The following is a 22384-nucleotide window of genomic DNA, read 5'->3' as shown; positions in this document are numbered from 1 at the left end:
TTATAGGTGGGAAGACTGAGGCACAGTTATGATCACTTGCACACTAACTGATTCTCAGAGGCAAGGTCAGAACCTGTAAAGCCTGTGCTTCTGCCACTTCAACCAAGAACTGTGTGCCAAGCATTATTTTAAAGGCTCTACCTATCAGTCATGGTTTTTTAGACTTTCCAGGTGAGGGAATGGAAGGTCAGCTAAGAATTAGTGAAACTAAGGGATGCCTGGGTGGCTCAGTCGGTTAAGCATCTGCCTTCAGCTCAGGTCATGATCCAAGGGTCCTGGGATCGTCCTGCAAAGGGCTCCTTGCTCAGCGGGGAGCCTGCTTCTCCATCTGCCTGCTGCTCCCACTGCTAGTGTGCGCACGTGCTCTCTCTCTTTATCTCTTTTTATCTGACAAATAAATAAATAAAATCTTTAAAAAAATTAGTGAAAATAAAAACCTGGTCTGTTGGACTAGGATCTGAGCTGTTTTTTTTTTTTTTTTAAGATTTTATTTACTTATTTGAGAGAGGGAGAGCAGGAGCGGGGGTTGGGGGGAGAGCAGAGGGAGAGGGACAAGCAGACTCCGCACTGTGTGCGGACCGCGACATGGGGTTCAATCCCACCACCCCGAGATCACAACCTAAGCCTAAATCAAGAGTCAGACGCTCAATTGAATGAGCCCAGGCACCCCTAGAACTCGGGCTCTTAATCACGGTCTTGTACTGCCTCTGTGGAAGGAACCAGGCTGCCATTTGTATAGCTGGGTAGAAAGGTGTGGGAAATCAGGTCCTCAGTTCAAGGTCATATAACATGTTAGGGGAGAATCTTGAGATAGAATGTATAGAGATTAGCCTGTTCCCCACCCCCCAACCCCATTCGAAATTAAAAAATTTTTTTACCCGAGCCTAAAATGAAGAAAGTAACAATTGTGACTCCACTATTGAAAAGATAACCACTCTTTTTTTTTTTTTTAAGATTTTATTTATTTGTCAGAGAGCACAAGCAGGGGGAGCAGGCAGAGGGAGAAGCAGGCTCCCCGCTGAGCAAGGAGCCTGATGTAGGACTCGATCCCGGGACCCTGGGATCATGACCTGAGTTAAAAGGCAGAAAGCTTAACAAACTGAGCCATCCAGGTGTTCCAAAGATAACCACTCTTAATGTTAAAAATCTTATTTGTTTGAATAGCTGATTCATGCACACAATATAAAATTCAAAAAATTCCAAAGGATAGACAGTAAAAAGACACCCTTCCCTGACCTGTTAACCTATTTTCGGGAAGCAACCACTGGTTACACTGTTTACATTTTCATGTATTTTTTCCTACGCCTTTGCCTCTCCCCGAGTTTTTATTATGAAAATATTCAAGCCTACATGTGTGTTTTTGCTTAATCATTTGAAAGTAAGTTGTAGACTTAATGACATTTCACCTCCAGGGATTCAGCATTTGACTCCTAAAATCTTCATTTTCCTGTATCACCATAGACTGTGATCATACCTGGGAAAACTAATTTCCTTGTTATCTAATTATTTAGTTCATATTCAAGCTTCCCTAATTGCTCCCCAAAATGTCTTTTGGGTTTTTGTTTTGTTTTGAAGGAAACCAGAAGCCAGTCAAAGTTTGTGCACTGCCTTTGCTTGTTTCTCAGTAATTGCTTTCTGGGGTGGTTGTCCAAACCTTTCTTTTTAGACATTGACTTTTTTTTTTTTTAAGATTTATTTATTTTGGGGGGGGCAAGTGAGCGCGCGTGGGGGTGGGTGGGGGAGGGCAGAGGGAGAGAAGTGGATTCCTGATAAACAGGAAGCTGGCTTGGGCTTGGGGCTTGATCTCACAACCCAGAGATCATGACCTGAGCTGAAATCAAGAGTCGGATGCTTAACTGACCAAGCCACCCAGGTGCCCCTAGACATTGACTTTTTGAAAAGATCAGGCTAGTTGTCTTGGAGAGCATTCCAGATTCTCTTGTTTGTCTTAGGATGATATCCTCATTGTGTCATTTACCATGTTCCTCTAACTGCTATGTTTCCCGTAAACTGGAAGGTAGATCTAAAGGCTTGTTTAGATTCAGGTTAAATATTTTTGGCAAGATACTTCATAGATGGTGATGTACGTGTCATATTATATCGCAATAGGAATATGCCCTTTTTTTGAGATAGAGCGCACGTGCATGAATGTGCACCTGGGGTGGGAGGGGCGGAGGGAATCTTAAGCAGATTCCGTGCTGAGTGCGGAGCCCCTATGAGGGGCTCAATTCCACAACACTGGATCACGACCCAAGCTAAAATCAAGAGTCTGACACCCAATCAACTGAGACTCCCTGGTGCCCCTAGGAATATGCCTTTTAAAAAATTATAGTAAAATTTGCCATCTTAACAATTTTTTAAGTGTACAGTTCAGTCATGTTAAGTATCTTCACATTGTACAACTGATCTGCTGAACTTTTTCATCTTGCAAAATTGAAATTGTACTCAATAAACAGCAACTCCCCATTATTACCTTCCCTCAGCTCTTGGTTGGTTTTGTTTTATTTTGTTTTTTACTTTTAAACTTGGTTCAGGTCATACTATACTGCGTTTTATATCTGCTTATTTCTTCTATTGTGGGCATTTCCACATGTCATTAAAAGTTACAGAACAATCCATTGTGTGAATATGCTGTTTCCTTAGATGCGGTTCTAGTCTTTAACTGTTCTAGGTAATAACTGCATAGGGACTGTTTTTCTAAGCTGTTGAACTAAGGCTTTGGTAGGGCCAGGCAGTGCTTCCTGACTTGCCCTCCTTTGCTTTGCCCCCTACTCCCTTAGGTAAGTCAAATCTCATGGATGCGATCAGCTTTGTGTTGGGTGAGAAAACCAGCAACCTTCGAGTAAAGACCCTGAGGGACTTGATCCATGGAGCTCCTGTGGGCAAGCCAGCTGCCAACCGGGCCTTTGTCAGCATGGTCTACTCTGAGGAGGGTGCTGAGGACCGCACCTTTGCCCGTGTCATTGTTGGTGGGTGAGGCTGGCCAGAAGGCTCCCCTTGGGTCCTGGGAGGTGACTAGACTATTGGCTGGGATAGTAGGGAGGTCCGACCTTCAGCCAACTCATGCACTGTCTTGTAGGGGGTTCCTCTGAGTACAAGATCAACAACAAAGTGGTCCAGCTCCATGAATACAGTGAGGAATTAGAGAAGTTGGGCATTCTCATCAAAGCTCGTAACTTCCTCGTCTTCCAGGTGAGCATTTTTAACAGTTATTGGCTGTCTGCTGTTTGCTGACCCTTGTCCCATCCTTAGTGGGCCTGTTCCATCTTGAGCTTCATCTCTCCCCTGAACTAATGTAGTAGCAGCTTCCTCACTGGGCTTACTGACTCCAGTCTGGCCCCTTTCAGTTCATCTCTTAGGCTAGGTTCATCTTATGAGGGCACAGCTCTGTTTCTTTCCTTTTTTTCCTTAAAACATTTCAGTGATTTCTCATTGCCTTATGAGGTGGTTGTCAAATTGTAGTCTCTGGATCAGCATCAACTGGGGACATGTTAGAAATGCACATTCTCTGGTTGCATCCCAGACCTAGAGACGTAGAGACTGTGGGTGGGGCCCAGCACTGGGTGTTTTACAAGCTTTCCAGGTTATTATGCATGTTGAAGTTGGAGAACCATTGCTTTAGCATAAACTCCAAACTCCTGTCATTCAGGAAACATCCTTTGGTTCTTCCCCACCTCACTAGCCCCTCATCTGCCAGTGTTTTTCCCTTCCAGCCCTGCATTCCAGCCCCATTAAACCATTATAGTTCCTACAGTTCACCTGCTTTCTCTGGCCTTTGCATAGTAATTGTCCTTTACATGAAGTAACCTTCTCTCTCAACTTTCTTGGTTAGTTCTTCCCCATCTTTCTTTTTTTTAAAAAAGATTTTATTTATTTATTTGAGAGAGAGCATGAGAGAGTGTGAGCACAAGCAGTGGGGAGGGTTAGAGGAAGAGGGAGAAGCAGATTCCCTGCTGAGCAGGAAGCCCGATGAAGGACTTGATCCCAGGACCCCGAGATCATGACCTGAGCTGAAGGCATACGCTTAATCGACTGAGCCACCCAGGTGCCCCCTTCCCCATCTTTCAGACTCAGCTTAGATGTCACCTTTGGGAAACTTTTCTGGATAGACACCCCACCAGTCTCCCACCCGCAAGCTTCTTTTAGTCTTTTTTCTGTGCTTCTTCTGTCACTGCATGTAACACATGGCATTGTCTTTGCTTTTGTCCCTTTTGCTTCCTGTGCACCTCAAGAGGTAGGGAATGTGTCCCTGAAGCCAGTGTGAAATGTGGCACGTAGTGCAGGGAGAGGGTCAGTGACATTTTTCTGAATGATCAAGTGGAAATATGTGGAGGGAACTGGGCCGGCTACGCTCTAAGTGGGGAGAGTGTTTTGACCTTTACTAGGGAGCTGTGGAATCTATTGCCATGAAGAACCCCAAAGAGAGAACAGCTCTATTTGAAGAGATCAGTCGCTCTGGGGAGCTGGCCCAAGAATATGACAAGCGAAAGAAGGAAATGGTGAAAGCTGAAGAGGACACACAGTTTAATTACCATCGCAAAAAAAACATTGCGGCTGAACGCAAGGAGGCCAAACAGGAGAAAGAGGAGGTAGGTGGCCGGGCTGCCTGTGGGCTCTGAGGGACCAGGGAGTCAGTAGCTTACTGATGCGTCCCTGCTTCCATGCCCTTGTTTGCACAGGCTGACCGCTACCAGCGCCTGAAGGATGAGGTGGTGCGAGCTCAGGTGCAGCTGCAGCTCTTTAAGCTTTATCACAACGAAGTGGAAATTGAGAAGCTCAATAAGGAACTGGCCTCTAAGAACAAGGAGATCGAGAAGGACAAGAAGCGAATGGACAAGGTAGAGGATGAGCTGAAGGAGAAGAAGAAGGAGCTGGGCAAAATGATGCGGGAGCAGCAGCAGATTGAGAAGGAGATCAAGTAAGAGGCAGGCCTGGGCCTGCAACCTGTGGGAAACCAAGAGGCTGTGCTGTTTCCTAGGGCTCCTCTGAGCCTAGAGTCCAGTGCTCGCACTAGTTTGTCTTCCTCTTGACTTGCTTTGGCCAGAACCAAGCACATTTCTTGATTTGCATTTTAGAAAAACAGAACATTTAAGTACTCAGACTCTGGGTAGATGGGTGCTCATAAAAGAGAGGACTTGAAAGGGGTGGTGACCTTGGCAAGTGAGAGGAAGCGATGGGCGGCCCAGCTACTAGAGTGGCTGGGAGTGCCTTCCTGGAAGAGGAAAACGAGCTAGAAGTTTAAAGGATAGGAATTTGAAAAGGTTAGGTCAGATGGGAGCAACTAAATGGACACAGGGCGTTCTTGGGAGTGGTTCCTGAGGGGCCTGCCTGGGCTAGAGTGAGGCAGGGGTGGTAGCTTTACTTTATGGAGTGGCCAGAATGTAAGGCTAGAGCCATGAGTTCCAGGGAGTAGTCACACTGCCCCTTTTCTGAGGATCTGTGCAGCATCAGGCCCTTGTTCTTTAGGCAATTCCCTGAGGCTGGCTGGGGGCCTCAGGCCCCTCTTTGGGTAAAAAGCCTGGGAACCTTCCCTTCTCCCACACTGCTAACTGATTTACTCCTCTCCCCTTTGGCAAAAGGGAGAAGGACTCAGAGCTGAACCAGAAGCGGCCTCAGTATATCAAAGCCAAGGAGAATACCTCCCACAAAATCAAGAAGCTGGAAGCGGCCAAGAAGTCCTTACAGAACGCTCAGAAGCATTATAAGAAGCGTAAAGGTGACATGGATGAGCTGGAAAAGGAGATGCTGTCAGTAGAGAAAGCCCGGCAGGAGTTTGAGGAACGGATGGAAGAGGAGAGTCAGAGTCAGGGCAGAGACTTGACCTTGGAGGAAAATCAGGTAAGCTCTGGAAAGGTTGGGGGTCAGATGGGAGATTGCTCTGCTGACAGAGGCTGATTCGGTTGATTGTTCCTAATACAGGTGAAGAAATACCACAGGTTGAAAGAAGAAGCCAGCAAGAGAGCAGCTACCTTGGCCCAGGAGCTGGAGAAGTTCAATAGAGATCAGAAAGCTGACCAGGACCGGCTGGATCTGGAAGAGCGGAAGAAAGTAGAGACAGAGGTGGGCATGTGTTATGAGATGAGGGATAATGGGCCAGAGAAAAAGAAGTGATGGTAGTCTTAACAATAATGACAATAGCTAACAACTAGTGAGCACTTACTGGGTGATAGGCACTGAATTTTACATGTATTCACTCATTTAATTCCTTGTTTTCTTTTTTTTTTTTTTAAAGATTTTATTTATTTATTCAACAGAGATAGAGACAGCCAGCGAGAGAGGGAACACAAGCAGGGGGAGTGGGAGAGGAAGAAGCAGGCTCCCAGCAGAGGAGCCTGATGTGGGGCTCGATCCCAGAACTCCAGGATCACGCCCTGAGCCGAAGGCAGACGCTTAACCGCTGTGCCACCCAGGCGCCCCAATTCCTTGTTTTCCAAATGAGGAAACAGTAGTACAGATGTGAAGTAATTTACCTAAGGTCACATCACTATGAAGTGGCAGAACCAGGATATGAACGTGGGCAGTCTAGCTCTGAAACCCATACTCTTATCAAGTATACCTTGCTTACGGCCTTCCTAATAACAGTAGTAGTGAAATAATAACAATAATAGGTGTTATAGTGCTCCAGGAAGAGCATACAGTGTTCCAGGCATTCTGCTAAGCACATCCTTTAATGATCTAAAAGAAGGTGGTGGGCATTAATGTTAACAGCTATACTGTGTTAAGCACTTAATGTGTGTTCTATGAAGTGGAGGCCGCCTACATTTTGCAGATGAGAAAACAGGCACAGAAAGGCCTGGAAAGCTTTACTTTACCTTGGTTTGAGTCTCCCTGATTGGTGAGGAAAATAGCCTGGGCAAGGTAGAACACCGTGAGAGGGTCTCAGGGCTCTGGAAGGCCCATCAGTTAGCAGAGCCACACTGAACACTGTTGTGTATTTGCTTTTTAGTAGGTTTCCCCCATTGGTGACAAGATTGTCCTGGACCGTTGGGCTCTTGGATGAGTGGGCACATAGCAGGTATAAGCCAGAGCCCCATGGTCTTGGAGTTAACCTGGTCATGGTGTATATTTTTCTTCCAGGCCAAGATCAAGCAAAAGCTGCGGGAGATTGAAGAGAATCAGAAACGGATTGAGAAACTAGAGGAATATATCACCACTAGCAAGTATGTGGCTCTGCAGCCTTTCTTTTTACTTCTAGGCCTGTTCTTGTGAACCCTGTCTGTCCTGCCCCTCTCCAGGCAGCATCCCCAGAGTCCCTCTCAGCCAGGATTATTTTCTCACCAGCCAGGGTAACCCCTGTGTTCCTTCACTTTGTAGGCAGTCCCTAGAGGAGCAGAAGAAGTTGGAGGGGGAGCTGACAGAGGAGGTGGAGATGGCCAAGCGGCGTATTGATGAGATCAATAAAGAGCTGAACCAGGTGATGGAACAGCTGGGGGATGCCCGTATCGACCGGCAGGAGAGCAGCCGCCAACAGCGAAAGGCAGAGATTATGGAAAGCATCAAGCGCCTGTACCCTGGCTCTGTGGTAAGAGTGGAAAGGGAACTCATTACCTGAGCACCTACTCTCCCACTCACTGTCAGATAATTTTCCCAGCAGCCCTGTGAGGACAAGGTTGCTAATCCCTTGTTTATAGCTGGGGGAACAGGCTCAGAGAGGTTAAGTGACTTGTCCAAAACAGCTTATAAGTGGAAGAACTACAGTTCAAACCCAACTTGTTCTGAATTGTGACCTTATGTTCTTTTCATCACACCAGTTACAAAAAGCAGGTTTTGTCTTGCTGTGTCCGCTCCTCTGTGGAAGGCGGGGAGATTGGACAGGTCTTTCAAAGGGGGAGGGGTCACAGGATAGGGATTAGTCTGCTAGGAAGTAATTGCAGGCTTCTGTATGATCTCCCTTGGCATGTACCAACCGATTCGTTTGCTTATAGGGACATCATTGGCTTTATCAGAGCTCTTGGCCTCTTGAACCAAATCTTGAGTTTCCAGGTTCCCTGAATATTATCTCTTTATTGCTGTAATTCCATCCCTGGGTTCATCTTAATTTGTTTCCACAAATATTTCCTGATCTGTCCTCTAGACACTGCTGGGAAGTTTATAAGGATGAATTAGGCTCATTCCCTGCCCTTGAAGATCTTACCTTTTATCTGGTAGTTCTTAGGGAACCACGGTTGGTTTAGAGGGCATGGGGACGTGAGCTGGAAAAAGATTTATTTTGCTGGGTGCTTGTGAGAATTTGAGGTAATGTATATGAGGTATCTTACATAGAGCCTGGGGCAGCAGTGGTCTGTGAAATGGTAAAAGTGAGGTTTAGAAAGATGCTTTTGGGGTTCAGGCATGACTAAAATGATCGTTGCTTTGGGTCCAGAGTAGGCTTTTCCTCCATAACATGGAAGCCGTGTTCCTCACACAGATTTTGGTCTGCCACTTTCTGAGCTGGGAATTGGGGTTCTTGAGCCAGTTTCCAAAAGCCTCATGCTTCAATTTTCTCTTCTGACTTTCCTCAGTATGGCCGTCTCATTGACCTCTGTCAGCCCACACAAAAAAAGTATCAGATTGCTGTAACCAAAGTTTTGGGCAAGAACATGGATGCTATTATCGTGGACTCTGAGAAGACAGGCCGGGACTGTATTCAGTACATCAAAGAACAGCGTGGGGAGCCTGAGACCTTCTTGCCTCTTGACTACCTGGAGGTGAGGCTGATTGGGATGGGGTCAGGGCAGTGTGAGAGGGCCGCTCCTCCTAGCCCTCCATTTTCTGCCACTTACTGAGCTGGTTCCCATAGGTGAAACCTACAGATGAGAAGCTCCGGGAACTGAAGGGGGCCAAGCTGGTGATTGATGTGATTCGCTATGAGCCACCCCACATCAAAAAGGCCCTGCAGTATGCTTGTGGCAATGCCCTCGTCTGTGACAATGTGGAGGATGCTCGCCGCATTGCCTTTGGAGGCCACCAGCGTCACAAGGTTTGGATTCCCTTGTCCACACTGGAGCTGGAGAGCCCTTGTCCACATTAGTATTGGAGATTCTTCTATTCATCTTCTCCCCCTCTTTTTCTCTCTTCTCCCTACTCTGTGTAGACAGTGGCACTGGATGGGACCCTGTTCCAGAAGTCAGGGGTGATCTCTGGTGGGGCCAGTGACTTAAAGGCCAAGGCTCGGCGCTGGGACGAGAAAGCAGTAGATAAGTTGAAAGAAAAGAAGGAGCGGTTGACAGAGGAGCTGAAAGTAAGTCAAAGGCAGCACCGTCCCTGGGGGTTGGAGTCCTAAGGCTAGGCCGGCCAGTCCCTTTCTTACCCCCTGCCCCTTCTCTCGTCGATTTCAGGAGCAGATGAAGGCGAAGCGGAAAGAGGCAGAGCTACGTCAGGTGCAGTCTCAGGCCCATGGACTGCAGATGCGGCTCAAGTACTCGCAGAGTGACCTGGAACAGACCAAGACACGACATCTAGCTCTGAATCTACAGGTGGGGCCTGGCCTTCATCCCTGTCCTCCAAAGCCCACCCTTACATTCCTGGCTGAGGTTTCTCTGGGGGTGGGAACTTGTCCCATTTCCCTCTTCCCAGCCTGCTTCAGGGAACCGAGTGTAGCAGTCAGCCAGCCAGGGCTTTAGATCTCAACTCTGTAGGGCGGGAGGCAACTTACTTAATGTGTCAGTATCAGGTTTTCATCTATCTGTAAAATGGGAGTTAGAATTACCACCTGCTTTGTACCATTTTTACAAAGATTGAATGAACGCATACATGTAAAGTACTTAGACTGGTTCCTCGAACCCAGTAAGTGCTCAGTAAATATTAGATGCTATTATTAGCATCATTCATTCAACAGATATTTGAGCTGTTTCGGAAAGTGAACTGAAAGTAAGTACAGGCATTTTAGTCTCTGCGGGTGGGAGTTCTTCTAGGTGTGTTAATGTGCTTGATCATGGGGTGCTTCCCGAGACCAACCTGGAAGCATTATGTAAAATGTAGTATAAATATCCTTTTACCTTTTTCTAAAATCAAAAAGTCTGAATTTCAAGGGTTATAGTTAAGGGAGTGTGGACCTATAATTGACGATGTTTACTGTGTGCCCAGCCCTGTGAATTGAAGCTGGCTGACTGGAGGCCAGGGAGGAAGCTGTGTGATGGTTCACATGGGAGATAATGGAACCTTTACTGGGCAGTTCTAAGCCAAGTTTTCTCAGCGTGTGGAGAGCTAACTCTTCCTCTCCAGGGGCTGGTGTGCTCAGAGTGACTCTTTCCTTCAAGGAGCCTGGTCTCTTTTTTCCCCTCAACCCTGTTCCCTGCAGGAAAAGTCCAAACTGGAGAGTGAGCTAGCCAACTTTGGGCCTCGCATTAATGATATCAAGAGGATCATCCAGAGCCGTGAGAGGGAAATGAAAGACTTGAAAGAAAAGATGAACCAGGTTGGTAGGGTCTAAACCATGCCAGCATATGCAGTGGGGCAGGACGGGGCTGCCAGCAGCACTCTGACCCAGAGGACCTTTGCCCTCCCTCGCTTCTCTCCTCAGGTAGAAGATGAGGTGTTTGAAGAGTTTTGTCGGGAGATTGGTGTGCGCAACATCCGGGAGTTTGAGGAAGAAAAGGTGAAGCGGCAGAATGAAATTGCCAAGAAGCGGTAAGTGGAAGTATGGGTACAAGAGGACTCGGGGCTGCCTTCGAGCCCCCAGCCTGATATCCTGGGAAGTCACATGGCATCATAAGATAGGGAGCAGCTCTTAGAACAATGGGTGTTTACTGTAGGTCAGCTTTATAGAACAGGGACATCAGGGAGGCAGTGTGGCATAGTCTTGTGGTTAAGAGTGCCATCTTTATTTCTTTATTTTATTTTATTATGTCGGAGAGAGCGTGTGCACGTGCCTGCACAAGCAGGGGGAGTGGCAGAGGGAGAAGCAGGCTCCCCGCTGAGCAAGGAGCCCGATTCGGGTCTCAAGCCCAGGACCCTGGGATCATGACCTGAGCTTAAGGCAGATGCTTAACCCACTGAGCCACCCAGGCATCCCAAGAGTGCCAGCTTTAAACGTGGTTTACCTAGGTTAGAATCCCAGCTCCCCAGCTTGTTATCTTGGGCAGTGAGTGACTCAACCTCTCTCTCTCTGAGCCCCAGTTTCTTCATCTGTAAAGTGGGTTGATACCGATGACTAGCTCATGGTATTATTGAGCAGATCAGATGAACTAGTCGTTCTAAAGCATTTAGCATAATACTTAGCACCTAACTAAGAGTAGTAAATGCTAGCTTTTATTATTGTCATTTTCCTGATAAGCAGTGGGGAGGGGTTGGGGAGGAATGAAGTTCTAGGTTGGAGGAATAGTAAGAACAAAGCAGCAGTTTCTCTTCTCTTCCCCTCTTTAGTTTATTCATTCATTTAACAAACTTTTCTTGAGTACCTATGTTGTACCAAGTTGTCCTGTGCTAGGTATTGGTGGGGAGATCGGGGTAAGACGGATGAATGTGACACAGTCTCTGAAAGAGGTCACCCCCTGGACCCTGGGCCTCAGTCTTCAGTTCATGTAGCCCATGGCCCATATAGTAAATATTCATTGCCTTCCTACCCCCAAGCCAGGTTCCAGGGATATAGAATGGAATTGAAGACTGTCCCTGTCCTCAGGGAGTTATGGAATAATTGGGGAGACAGACAAGTAGATCAACAATTTCAGAACAGTGTCCTTGATGCTATACTTGGGGTACATAGAAAATACAGAGGAAATGTTCAGAGAACTTCAAGAGGAAAAATAAAAACAAGAGACCCAATAGAGAAATGGACAGAGGATGTAGTTAGCATTTCATGAAAAGAGAAGCATGCATGGCTGATAACTACAAATTGATATTCAGTCTTGTTCCTAATCAGAGAAATACAAATTAAAACAGTCTAGCAGTATTTGGTGAAAATAAGACTACATAAGCTCTGTGACTTAGCAAAGCCATTCCTGGGTATATATCTCAGAGAGAGTCTTGCCACAGGGTCACAAAGAGACACATTCAGGTTTGTCTGTCTTGGCATTATTTGTGGTAGTAGGATGTTGGTGGCAATATGGACAGCCATCAGTTGGGGAAAATATAAATTAAATGTGATGAAAATACAGACTATGCAATATTGTGTTGCAGTTCGAAGCAGGAACTGGATTTATAGGCGGTAACATGGATAAATTTATAACACTGTGTGTAAATTTAAAAACAAGCATATTTTACAAGGATATGCATTCTTAAGGCTATATATGTATGTCTGTATACACGTATGTCACTTTGGAGTGCATACTCACCATAGGGAAGATAATGGGAGTGGAAATCAGGGATTGAGCCAAAGGAGACAAGGGTCTTGCACAGACAGTGAACATCAGTGTGTAATGAACTGTGGGATATAATTACACCAAAAAGGGAGAAAGCCCAGAAAAGTGTAATAGAAATGAAGAACCTGCTCACAACTGTCAGGAAAGCTTTTACAGAACAAAGAGTGATGAACTAGATGTCTGTAGAGTGAGTAGGACTTAGCCAGCTGAGCAGCAGACAGAAGGGAGTTCCAGGCAGTGAGAACAGCATGCTCAGAGATGTGAGAGAGTATGCCTTGTACTGGAAACTAAGTAGTTTTGAATGTCTGGAGCATAAAAATGGGGTCAGGAGGAAGACGGGGGTGGTGGACAGGTCAGCAGGGGCCAGATCACAGAGGGCTTTATGAGTCATGCTTAGGAGATTGGACTTAAAATTGCATAGCTCAAAATTACAGAGTTAATTACATTCCATTTGGATTATAGTGACTAATAGGTTTAAGCTGCTAGCGTGACATCTGGCAGCATCTGTCACACCATACTGGGGGAGTGGGGAGGCAGTTGGAAATTAGCCCTGCCTGGCCTGCTAGTATCTGGATGCTGGTTACATACTCTTCGAGTTTCTGAAGAGAGGGGGAGCAGGGCAATAGCAGGAATCTAGTATCTTCTCCATGGGTTTTTTTGGTTTTTTTTGGTTTTTTTTTTTTTTTTTTTTTTTTAAACTACCCAAGCTCTGCCCCTTGAAGGTTCTGGGATACAGGTGTGTTGGGGGGTGGTAGTCGGAAAGAGTCAAAGCTCGTGAGCAAATATGAAGAGAATGCAGCTAGTATACCTGTCGATGATGGTAACTAAAATTAAGTACTTACTGTGTGTCTGGCATGCTTCTAAGGACTTGATGTGTATTAATTCATTAAAAACTCCCAGTAACTCTGAGGTAAGTACTATTGTTATTTCCATTTTACACATGAGGAGACAGAGGTGTGGAGAGTATAACTAACTTGCCCGAGATTACACTACTAGTAAATGGCAGGGTTTGGATGCCCGACCTCTTTTTTTTTTTTTTTTTAAAGATTTTATCTATTTATTTGAAAGAGAGAGTGAGAGAGAGAGAGAGCATGAGCAGGGGGAGGGAAAGAAGCAGACTCCCCTGCTGAGCAGGGAGCCGAATGCGGGGCTTGATCTCAGGATGCTGGGATCATGACCTGAGCTGTAGGCAGTCCCTTAACCAGCTGAGCCACCCAGGCACCCCCAGACCTCTTCCCACCCCATTATATTGCGATGGTGCGATGGGAGAAGGAGCCTGGATTTTGGTGTTAGACCTGGCTTCCAGTCTCACATGTGCCCATTTACTAGCTGTGTGGCCTTGGGCAAGGTCTTTTACCTCTTGGCCCATGTTTCTTTATTTGTAAAATTAGGATAATAATGCTTACTTGTGGAACTATTAATTAGAGGATTAGAGGTAATTATGTAAAGTACACAGAAACTTAATAAATAGGAATTATCATAGCTGGTGGGTTCAGGTGACCTTTTTGTGCCTCCTAGGAACTTGGGAGGGCTCTGGAGTCTTCCAGGGTATAAAGAGGGATTAGTGGAGTTTGGCCCGATCTCCCCTGCTTTGTGCCATATCCACAAGGCTAGGCTGAGGGACTTAGTTCTCCAACTTCAGGGAACGGTTTTATGTGGATGTGGAGAGATGAGTTGAGTGGTGACTGAAATTCAGTAGTAACCGGATCCCTGCGTCCTGGACCTAGTTCTCCTCTCTCCCCACAGTTTGGAGTTTGAGAATCAGAAGACTCGCTTGGGCATCCAGTTGGATTTTGAAAAGAACCAACTGAAAGAGGACCAGGATAAAGTACACATGTGGGAGCAGACAGTGAAAAAGGATGAAAATGAGATAGAAAAGCTCAAGAAGGTAAGGAGGGAGAGCATGAAAAGACATACTAAAATCTGGGAGGAAAAATTGGAAGAGATATGATAGACAGAAGGGTAATATCCATAATTTATAAAGCCCCATTGAAATAAGGAAATACCAAGACCTAAATAGGAAAAAAAAAATGAGTAAGAGGCACAAACAGTTCAAGATGATTCAAATAGCCTGTAAACACATACACATAATTTAGCCTTATTAGAAGTCAAAGAAATGCAAATTAAAGCAACAATCAGATGTAATTTGTTTCCTATCACATTACCCAAGATTTAAAAAAAAAACAACAACAACCTGATGATTAATACTGGCCACGATGCACAAGACCAGCATTCTTATGCCATATGGTACCATCCATCAAGAGTCTTCAGGATATATTTATCCCTGCTTAGTAATACCTGAGGAAATCCAAAATGTTGGCACAGCTTCATGCACGGAGGTTGATGTTTATTACAAACATTTATAGTTCCATATTGGAAACTGTCCAGTGTTCTCTGGGAATTAGTAGTTTAGCAAATTATGCTATGTTCATATATGTATTTGCATAGTTTAATGGTCTTCAAATTTTAGTAATACACGGACCCCATTTAAAGACCTAAGATCTTTAGTGTTGGCTTAAAAAATCTTTAACGTTAAATACACACAAATATACATACTTAGAGCACTTCACCAAAAAGCCAGGACAAACTTACAAATTAATTTTTATAATTAACCACATTAATTTAGCACAGCAGATGATGGTGTTTTGCTGAAACTGAGTCCCTTTTCCTGTGCTGCTGACGGCCATGGCTGTTCGAGTCGAGCTTGCCTGTGTCACTGGGTATTGTCTGACGACTCACTTTTCCCACATTCTTTCTCCTCTTTAAATTCCTGTGAAACCTTTGTTCTTACAGCATCCCCTTCTGAGGTGATTTGATCCTCCTCACTTGGCTTAAGCATATCATTTGACTTTTATGTCTGCCTATGTTTGTTATTGTTGGGTGTGTGTGCGTGTGTGTGCATGCAATGTGTTTTCATTAAACCCTGATAATTAAAGTAGTCCTCTTTGCCGTCACTGGAATCTTAAATGCAAATGCAGATTGGGCAGGAGTAAGTGGACAGCAAGATGATCCAGAATCCTCTTTCTATGACTTTTTGACTTTTTATCTTGAAATCATTTGAAACTTAGCAGAAAGTGGCAAGACTACTACAGAGAACTCCCACCTACCTGCCACCAAGATTCATCAATCACTGACATGCCATATTTGCTTCTGCATTGTCTGTGTATGCATATTATTTCTATGAGCCATTTGGGAGGAAGTGGCAGATATGTCCCCTTTAAGTGACTTTAAGATCAAAATGAAAACCAAACGTTCTTCCTTTTAAAAAATCAGATCTATTAAATAAGACTACAATCCCCTTGACTGACCACTCTCAATGCCACTCCCTTTCCTCTTCCTGGAGCTAATCCCTGGGTATTCTTCCAGATCTTATAGGCGTTTACTTAAATACTTGTACATTCATGTTGGTGTACTCATAGAAAGTGCGTAATATTGTTTGTGTGGGTTTCTTTTTTTTAAACATTGATGTTACATTGCCCATGACAGTAGTTTTAATATGGAAAAGATGCTCAAATGTAACATTGAGTGAGAATATAGAGTTTTAATTACAATCCAGTCTCAACTCTGTAGAGCTGTCTGTAAGTAGTATTAGGAAGAAATAGGCTAAAATGTTAATTGGTTGTCTCTGGCTGGTGGGATTACGAGTGATTTTTTTTCTTCCTACTTGATACTGTTTTAATTCTTGCACTTTTCTACGTCAGGCAACTTGTATAATGGGGGGGAGGGCAACCAAATTTGAAAAAAGATAAAAAGACACCTAAAGGGTGATGGTGGTTTGTGAAAGCAGAGCTTCCTGAAAAGAGGCTCTGACACACCTTGGAGGCTCCTTCTGTCTGGTGGGGAGGGTGGGGGCAAGGGGAAAAGATCCTTAGAGGAGATGAGGAAAACATTCGCTTCTTGTCCTGTTCCCCCTGCTGGAACCAGGAGGAGCAAAGACACATGAAGATCATAGATGAGACCATGGCCCAGCTACAAGACCTGAAGAATCAGCACCTGGCCAAGAAGTCGGAGGTGAATGACAAGAATCATGAGATGGAGGAGATTCGTAAGAAACTGGGGGGCGCCAACAAGTGAGTGGGTTCAGGCCTGGGGTTGGGGGACCTAGGTAGAGCAAGCAGCCTGCTGGATTTGGATCTCACCTCGCTACCTGGACCTTTTAGGGAAATGACCCATTTACAGAAGGAGGTAACAGCCATTGAGACCAAGCTGGAACAGAAACGCAGTGACCGCCACAACCTGCTACAGGCTTGCAAGATGCAGGATATCAAGTTGCCACTGTCTAAGGGCACCATGGATGACATTAGTCAGGAAGAGGTAAGTATCAGATCAGGGCTGGTGGTGAGAGTGGGCAATGAACAGCATTAACCAGGGGTGGGGGATGAAAGTGACCAGGGAGGGAGGGGGAGAGGGAGAGAGAGAAAAGGATGGTAGGCAGGGGTGGTGGGGGACATAAGGAGGGATGCAGGGGAGATGAGCCAGGGTGAGGCTGTGAAGGCAGGCAGGGGAGAGGCAATAGCCTTGGTATGGAAGGGTAGTTGAGTTGGGGGTAGTGCTGGATGTCAGTAGGGAGGTGAGGGAGGGAAGCCAGGAAAAGATGAAATCATCCTGTAACCTTAGGGACTTGAGCTAAAAGCTCCAGCAGGTGTTGGATATTGCTAAGAGTGGCAGTTGAGGGACATTAGCCAAGAGCAAAGGAAGACAGAAGCTGGGAGACCTGAGAGATGATGGCTGAGCTGCAGTGAGGGAGGTTGGCCAGGAGAGGGTTGGGTAAGGGACATCAGCAATGGAGAGGTGACAGGCTTAGTCATAGGAAAGGGAGGGACACTAGCCAATAGAGGAGCCAAGGCATTTTATGCACTGAAGGTGAAGATTGGTAACAAGGGGTGGGAACATTAACTGAGGGGAGGTTTGCGTATATCTGTCTTAAGACCTGGGCATGTATCTCCGCCCTGCATGTCTTTCTCCCTCCCTCTTCCCAAATAGCATTTCGGTTTAATTCAGCAAAATATTTTGAACACCAGAAATGTGCCAGGCAGCATGGTAACATGTGACATAATTACTTCTAATCCTAAACACAGCCCTGCCAGGCAGGCAGTATCCCATGTTACAGTTGAGGGTTTGTGTGTTTAAATCAGGCTTCTGGTGTCAGGATCTGACGGCATGACTTGCCCAGGATCAGTGGTAAAGCCCAATTTTGAACTGAGGTCTTTGTGCCTTCAGAACTGCTGTCCTGCCACAGGTGCTCTAGCAAGATGCTTCGCAAAGACTTTGAAGACTGCAGAGGACACCCCCCCCCCCCAGCCCCCTTTAGAGGGGCATTCTATGGCCCGTGTGCTCCATTGGATTCTCCCTCTCACCGTTGCAGGGTAGCTCCCAGGGAGAGGATTCAGTGAGTGGTTCCCAGCGAACTTCCAGCATCTATGCACGAGAGGCCCTGATTGAGATTGACTACGGTGACCTGTGTGAAGATCTAAAGGTGAGGATCAGCCACGGGGGCGGCGACAGCCTCCCAGCTGTTCAAAGGGAGAGTCAGTCCCCCCGGGGGCCCCATGGAGACCACGGCTGGAAAGAGGGGCAGGCTGGCAAGGAAGGGAGGGAGTTGTGATTTAGGATCTCCCCTACCTGTGCACACACAGACACAGACACAGTCACATCTTCCACAACCACCCTCAGTTACCCCTGTCCCTGCCTGCTGCCAGTCTTCCCCTTCCACGCATGTACACATCTCAGCCCAGATGCACACACAAAGGACGTGCTCCTTTACAGTGAGCAGATGGGCCTTGGGTGTTCCTTGGCGCTCTGTCCCAGGCACTCTTCCCTTCTCACTTTTGGCATTCTCACATTCTGGGTATCTTTTTTACTCCCTTGGCCTCAGCTGCCATGTGTGCTATGCTCCATGGGTACCTCAGACCCCAGCCTTTCCCAAATCTGCCCTTTCTCCTTGGTGCCAGCCACAGATTCAAAGCAAAAATCTGTGCCTCATCCTCAGCTCCCTCTCTCACTTTGCATATTCGTTGAATTACCAAGCCCTATCCATTTTGCCTCCTAAATATCTGTTGAATTCTACTTTTTTTCTGTTTCCACTGTCTCTCTAGTACAGGCCATTTCAGCTCTCACATGGCCTACTGCAGGAACCTCCTAAACACTTCCTGATGCTTTCCTGTCCATCCTTATAGCCAGGGGGACTTGATTTTTTAAAAGAAATCTTAATTGTGGAAAATTTCAAACATACACAGAAATAGAATAATATAATGAACGCTAGTACCCATCACCCAGCTTCAACAATTAGCAACATATGGTATCTTGTTTTCTGTATCCTTCCCTTTCCCATTGGCATTTTTTAAATCAAATTCTGGGTAACATTTCATTCATATTACCTCAACATATATCTCTAGAAAGAAGGTTATTTTAAAAAACATAACAGTATCACACCAAAAAAATTTGAAGACTGACTGCAATATCATCTAATATTCAATAAACGTTTAGATTTGCACAAATATCCCATAAATACCATTTTTTTAAAAAAAACATAGTCTGTATTTAAATCAGGATTCAAGGGAAGTTCATATGTTAAAAGTCTGTACCATTTCCTTAACCCTTTTTATTTTTTTATACCTATGGAAGAAACTGGGTCATTGGTCGTGTACAATTTTCTACATTCTGAATTTGGCTGATTATGTCCTGTGATGTTATTTAACGTGTTCTTCCATTCCCTGTATTTCCTGTAAACTGGTACTTAAATCTAGGGTTTGATTGGATTTGGTTCATTTTTTGTTTATTTTTGGCAGAAATATATCATAGGCGGTGCTGTCTACTTGTGAACTTTCTTTTGCGTCGCATCAGTTGACATTGAATGTCATTTCGATCTTTGTACTAACTTTGGTCAGTGTTCAACATTACCTGTGAAATATTCTTGTCAAAAACTCAAACAAGGATCTGATTAAGCTTTTATAGCATTAAATGAAACACCAGTGCCAGAGGAACATGTTAAATAAAAACAGGGATGCAGTTAGCTAAATCCAGACTGTGGGAAATCATGGGCCTGGTCTCTTTGACGGATAAATGAGAGGAAAGAAACTAAACAGAGAGGGAAAATTTTTATTGGCTGTAAGAGACAAATCAACCAACTGGAACATGTGGCATTTCTGTGAATCCATTTCAAAGAGAGGAAGGGGAATTTATCCATTAAATGAGAATTAAGAGACAGATCAGCCAATTGCAATGTGTGTATCTTATTTGAAACCTGCTTTGAAAAACCTGTGAAGAATTTTTTTTTTTAACAAAACAATCAGGATAATTTGAACACTGACCAAAAAATTTATGATGTTCAGAAATTGCTATTAATATTTTTAGGCGAGATGATGGTATTGTGGCTTTATTTTTTAAGTATCCTTATCTTTTATAACAGTTGTTCTCAATGGTTGCATGGGTTTTGCCTCCCCAGGGGGCATTTGGTAATGTTTGGAGACAACTTGCGACATCCACTTGTCATAATTGGTTACTGACGGTGTCTCGTAGCTAGATACAAGGGATGCTGCTAAACATCTTAGAGTGCACAAAGGACAGCCCTCACAGCAGTGAGTCATCTGGTCCAAAATGTCAATAGTGCTGAGATTCAGAAACTTAGAGATACATACTGAAGTATTTGTGGATGAAGTGGTATATCTGAGATTTGCTTTAGAATAGTTGAAGATAGAAAGGAATTGAGTATAGATGGCAGAGTATTGGCCATGAGTTGATAATTTTTGAAGCTGGTTGTAATAAGTACATGGGGGTGCATTATGTTATTCTCTGTATTTAAATTTACATAATATAAAGTGAAGAGAAAAATAATCATGATCACCAGGTTCAGGTGTTGTTAGCCTATCAATTTTTATAAAGTTCCCTGTCAGCCTTTCACAAGTTGGTTTTAGCAGCTCTTTTTTTTTCCTTAATTTTATTTTTATTTTTTTATTTATTTGAGAGAGAGCATGCATGTGTGAGTTGGGGTTGGAGGGGGTCAGCAGGACAGGGAGAGAGAAAATCCCAAATAGACTCCCCACTGAGCACAGAGCCCAATGTCTGGCTCAGTCTCAGGACCATGAGATCATGACCTGAGCTGAAATCAAGAGTTGGACACTTAACTGACTAAGCCACCCAGGCACCCCGGTTTTAGCAGCTCTTAATCATCATTGCCTGGCTCTGTCAAGGGTTGCAAAATGGTAATTTCCTAATTCTTCCATTCCTCCTCCATTTGTTTATTGGAATTCTAAAAAGAATTTTCCCATATTAACTATTTGGTTCCCTTGAAATATAGCCAGTACAGAAAAGGTAGGATAAATGCTTCATTCTTTTCCTTTATTTAACAGCCTTTAGAATGAGGCAGTTGTCCTTGTAACCTTTAAAGGTGACCAGTGAGGTTTTTAATTTGTATTTATTGTAAACTTAACTGTTTAAATGTATTTTGATGACTCTATTGGAGTCATTTTTCTTCTTGATGTTCATATTGTCCCATCCTTGTTGAGTAGGAGCCACTTTGAGTTGATTTTTGTTCTTATTTTTACATTTTTAAAAATTATTTATTTTTTTATTTTTTAAGATTTTTTTTTATTATTAATTTGACATAGAGAGACAGCCAGCGAGAGAGGGAACACAAGCAGGGGGAGTGGGAGAGGAAGAAGCAGGCTCCCAGCGGAGGAGCCCGATGTGGGGCCTGATCCCAGAACGCTGGGATCATGCCCTGAGCCGAAGGCAGACGCTTAATGACTGCGCCACCCAGGCGCCCCTATTTTTACATTTTTATTATAGAAAATTTCACATGCAGAAGTAAAATAGCACAATGCTATCTTGGGTAGCCATCACCAATTTCAACAGTTATCAGCTCATGGCCAAACTTGTTTTATGTGCACCCCATCCACTTCCTCCTCTCTCCCCATCCCTGGATTATTTAAAAATACAGTCAGTCAGCCCTTGAACAACAGGGGTTTGAACTGTGCGGGTCCACTTATACATAGATTTCCTTCAGTAAATACAGTACTGTAAATGGATTTTCTTAATTACATTTTCTTTATAGTATGTGTTAATCACTGTTTATGTTATTGGTAATGCTTCCAGTCAACAGTAGGCTATTAGTAATTAAGCTTTGGGGGAGTCACAAGTTAATATATAAGTGGATTTTTGGCTATGCTGGGGACCGATGCCCCAACCCCCTTGTTCAAGGGTCAGCTGCAAATTCTGGACATCATCCCATTTCATTTGTAAATATTTCAAAATGTATCTCTAAAAGAGATAATTCTTAAAAATATTTAGAATCGTTGTCATACCAAAACCCCAATAATTTCTTAATATTGGAGCTATATATTATAAAATAATTCCTTATTATTAGTATTATAATTAGTATTCACATTTTCCTGATTGTCATGCACACACACAGTTTGCTTGCTTGAATTGGGAGTCAAATAAGATGACATAGATAAATAGATGATCAATACAGTGATTGGTCGATATGTCTTTTTTTTTTAACTTTTTAAAAATTTAAATTAATTAACATATAATGTTAATTACTGATTTCAGAGGTACAGGCCTGTGGTTCTGCAGTCTTATATAATACCCAGTGCTCATTACATCACATGCCCTCCTTAATGTCCATCACCCAGTTACCCCATCCCTCCCTCCTCCTTCCCTCCAGCAACCCTCAGTTTGTTTCTTATGATTTTTTTTAAAGATTTTATTTACTTATTTGAGAGAGAGCACAAGCAGGGGGAGCAGCAGGCAGAGGGAGAGGGAGAAGCAGGCTCCCCAATGAGCAGAGAGTCCGATGTGGGGCTTGATCCCAGGACCCTGGGGTCATGACCTGAGCTGAAGGCAGACACTTAACCGTCTGAACCACCCAGGCACCCCTGTTTCTTATGATTAAGAGTCTCTCATGGTTTGTCTCCCTCTATGGTTTTGCCTTGTTTTATTTTTTCCTCTCTTCCCCTATGATCCTATTTTGTTTCTTAAAGTCTACATATCAATGAGATCATATGGTAATTGTCTTTCTCTGATTGACTTATTTTGCTTAGCATAATACCCTCTTGTTCTACCCACATCATTGCAAATGGCAAAGTTTCATTTTTTGATGGCTG

General features: G+C 44.3%; 1 protein-coding gene across 3 annotated transcripts in view; it reads left to right on the top strand.

Moving 5' to 3' along the window:
- SMC1A (structural maintenance of chromosomes 1A) overlaps positions 1-22384 on the top strand; it is a 49238-nt gene that overhangs the window by 2635 nt on the left and 24219 nt on the right. For 2 of the 3 annotated variants that reach the window (XM_057311871.1, XM_057311870.1), the window contains exons 2-19: positions 2781-2969; positions 3080-3192; positions 4386-4589; positions 4680-4918; positions 5580-5838; positions 5920-6060; positions 7078-7160; positions 7315-7522; positions 8502-8687; positions 8780-8959; positions 9074-9220; positions 9318-9455; positions 10280-10400; positions 10506-10608; positions 14025-14166; positions 16203-16348; positions 16439-16592; positions 17644-17754. In XM_057311871.1, the coding sequence (XP_057167854.1) occupies positions 2781-2969; positions 3080-3192; positions 4386-4589; positions 4680-4918; positions 5580-5838; positions 5920-6060; positions 7078-7160; positions 7315-7522; positions 8502-8687; positions 8780-8959; positions 9074-9220; positions 9318-9455; positions 10280-10400; positions 10506-10608; positions 14025-14166; positions 16203-16348; positions 16439-16592; positions 17644-17754 (2864 nt within the window). Of the gene's footprint in view, positions 1-2780; positions 2970-3079; positions 3193-4385; positions 4590-4679; positions 4919-5579; positions 5839-5919; positions 6061-7077; positions 7161-7314; positions 7523-8501; positions 8688-8779; positions 8960-9073; positions 9221-9317; positions 9456-10279; positions 10401-10501; positions 10609-14024; positions 14167-16202; positions 16349-16438; positions 16593-17643; positions 17755-22384 lie in introns of all 3 variants that reach the window. The other variant, XM_026488616.4, reaches the window with a different exon arrangement.

The sequence above is a fragment of the Ursus arctos genome, chromosome X, assembly GCF_023065955.2.
Source record: "Ursus arctos isolate Adak ecotype North America chromosome X, UrsArc2.0, whole genome shotgun sequence".
NCBI lineage: Eukaryota > Metazoa > Chordata > Mammalia > Carnivora > Ursidae > Ursus > Ursus arctos.
The sequence above is the reverse complement of the archived record's forward strand: the minus strand, read 5'-3'. Positions and strand labels throughout refer to the sequence as shown.